We start from the raw sequence: 3,096 nt of genomic DNA on the forward strand, positions 1-3,096 counted from the left end.
TTCACTTGAACTTATCAAGCGGCTTATCAGCTAGAATCTACAGTATTTTTCTCTCACAACAAAATAGCTTCAGTCGATTTTAATACCAGCCAAACATGCCCGAAGAGTCAATGGCGTCAACGAGGAAGGGCATCGAGCACCCACGGTCATTGGATGCGTCTCCCATTGTGCCCGTCTAAGCCATGAGCTAACGTGTGTCATCGTAGGCGTGGATAAAATATCGTAAACCCTGTGCAATGCACGAGCATATATCTAGTAACTTTTAATTATGAATTTAAAGATTTACTTATTATAATTTGTATCGAGCATCTATTCAAGTATAATGTCCCTGGTCCGCATCTTTTGCAACTGGTACGGGAAAAACCAAATTGCTGTTTTTGTTCTTAGATTTTCTCCTCTTACAGTATTTGTGAAATCACATTTTGGATGCACATTAGTGTCTTAATTAACATTGATGATGACTAGTACGGTTGTTCAGAGTCATCAATCAATACATCAATCTGCATCAGATGCGTGCATGTGGGGCGTGACGACGGTCACGCGTGATGTCACGACCGAAGGTTCGGCTGAAGCCACCCCGCACGGCCATATGCAGAGGACAGCCTGCAGCTATACCTGCAGCCGCCGTAGGACCCCCCCATGATTGAGGGCTTAAAGCGAAGTCAGAGTAGCTTTTTGACTGATCGCCTCTGCTGCATGCGTATAAAAACGCAGCACACCTGCACGCAAAACTCGCAGCACACCAGAGCCAGACCGACCTCCGTCTCCGTCTCCGTCTCTTGACTGTGCGCGCGCAACAACCACCCACCGCCTCCAAACACCGGCCGGAAAAACCACTCGCATGAAGACCGGGCCTCCGCACGTGGCCATGCTGGCGACGCCGGGGATGGGCCACCTGATCCCGCTCGCGGAGCTGGCCAAGCGCCTCGCATCGCGGCACGGCGCCACGGCGACGCTCCTCACGTTCGCGTCCACGGCGTCCACCACCCAGCGCGCGCTCCTGGCGTCCCTGCCGCCCTCCGTCGCCTCGCGCCCGCTCCCGCCGGTGGACCTCTCCGACCTGCCCCGCGACGCCGCCATCGAGACGCTCATGTCCGAGGAGTGCGCGCGCTCCCTGCCCGCGCTCACGCGCATCCTCTCGGAGCTCAGGGAGACCACCCGCCTCGTCGCGTTCGTCGCCGACCAGTTCGGGATGGACTCGTTCGACGCCGCGCGCGACGCCGGCGTGAGCACGCGCTGCCTCTTCATGCCCATGAACCTGCACGCGCTCTCGCTCGTTCTCCGCCTCCCGGACCTCGCGGCGTCCGTCGCCGGCGAGTTCCGGGACCTCGCCGAGCCGGTGCGCCTGCCCGGCTGCGTGCCCGTCCCGGGGTCGGACATACCCTCGCCGCTCCAGGACAGGTCCAACCCGTCCTACATGGTGATGGTGCACCTCGCCAAGCGCTACCGTGAGGCTGATGCCATCCTCGTCAACTCCTTCGACGCCGTCGAGCCTGAGGCTGCCCAGGTGCTCCGCCAGCCAGAGCCCGGCCGGCCGCCTGTGTACCCTATCGGCCCGCTGATACGGCAGTCCGGAGCGATTCCACCATCGTCTCCGCGTGCGGCGTGCCTGGAGTGGCTCGACCGGCAGCCGGCCAGGTCGGCCATCTTCGTCTCGTTCGGCTCCGCCGGCGCGTTGCCAAAGGAGCAGATGCACCAGCTCGCGCTTGGCCTGGAGCTCAGCGGGCAGCGCTTCCTCTGGGTGGTGCGCAGCCCCAGCGACGAGGGCACGCTCAGCGACAACTACTACAATAATGCAGAGAGCAACAAGGACCCCTTCGCCTACCTCCCGGAAGGATTCCTGGAGAGGACAAAGGACGTGGGTCTCCTGGTGCCGTCGTGGGCACCGCAGACACGGGTGCTTGCCCACACGGCCACCGGAGGCTTCCTGACGCATTGTGGGTGGAACTCCACGCTAGAGAGCCTGGTGCACGGCGTGCCGATGCTGGCGTGGCCGCTGTTCGCCGAGCAGCGGCTAAACGCGGTGATGCTGGCGGAGGGGGCAGGAGCTGCGATACGGCTGCCCGAGCGGAAGGATAAGGAGACCATCGCATCGGTGGTGAGGGAGCTGATGGTAGGGGAAGGGAAAGGAGCCATGGTGCGGGTGAAGGTGGCCCAGCTGCACAAGGCTGCGGCAGAGGGACTCCGTGAGGGTGGTGCCGCCACGACGGCACTTGATGAGGTGGTGGACAAGTGGGAGGCAGAAGCGAACTAGAAGGTGCCCATGAGACCATGACCACTTAAATCTCCAAAAAAAAAAAATGAGGCCATGACCACTTAGCAATGCAATCCTCTCCCAGCGTTCGTGTTCTTTCAAATCATGAGCTATCAGCGTTCGTGTTCTTTCAGATTCCTTAATTATATGTATGCATTGATTAAGTTAATTTACAGAGAGGACCAGTTCGGTCGCTTCTTACATGGTTACATGTGAAGGGTTTGAGAAATTCGTGATGTTTATTTCATCTTCACTTGTGTGGTCATGTCCAATAATCATTGGAATATGCCCATAGAACATGCGTCGTCATAGATTACTTTACCGCCAAAGGGTTGCTCGTTCCGATTATGTGATAGATTTCTGAAATTTTATCTCTTCATCAGAAATCTAATAATTTATTGATGTTATGGATACAATAATAGGATGGCAATTGGTTGTACTTCTTTTGTCGTGATATAGTTTTAGGCAACTTACCAACTTCTCGTACGTGTTTGAATTGGCCTTTCAGTTTATAAGTATATAAATGGGTGAAAGCACTATGTGGGAAAAGAAAATTGGTGGAACTATTTTCTGTGGTTTCATTGGTTGTAATTACAAATGATGATCAACTACATACACAAAGCTTGTGTTCATGGGATGATGATGTCATGATGATTATACAAATGATGACGTCGATCGCATGCATTGGCATATCGTCCTGTATGGCAGGACGGACACCAGCGGATCGATCGCGATCTACTAAATTAAGAATCCGAAACACAGAGAACACAAAGAAAAATTGAAGCACCTTAAACACATATAAACTCTTTTATTTTTCCTCGAACAGAAATTAGATGCACAGG

General features: G+C 54.5%; 1 protein-coding gene across 1 annotated transcript; it reads left to right on the forward strand.

Moving 5' to 3' along the window:
- The first annotated feature begins 740 nt into the window (after window positions 1-740).
- Window positions 741-2,722, forward strand: LOC136528799 (UDP-glycosyltransferase 72B3-like). The gene has a single exon (XM_066521785.1). The coding sequence runs from the start codon at window positions 842-844 to the stop codon at window positions 2,252-2,254; it is 1,413 nt and encodes a 470-aa protein (XP_066377882.1). The 5' UTR covers window positions 741-841; the 3' UTR covers window positions 2,255-2,722.
- Window positions 2,723-3,096: the final 374 nt, after the last annotated feature.

The sequence above is a fragment of the Miscanthus floridulus genome, chromosome 19 (genome assembly GCF_019320115.1).
Source record: "Miscanthus floridulus cultivar M001 chromosome 19, ASM1932011v1, whole genome shotgun sequence".
Lineage (NCBI taxonomy): Eukaryota > Viridiplantae > Streptophyta > Magnoliopsida > Poales > Poaceae > Miscanthus > Miscanthus floridulus.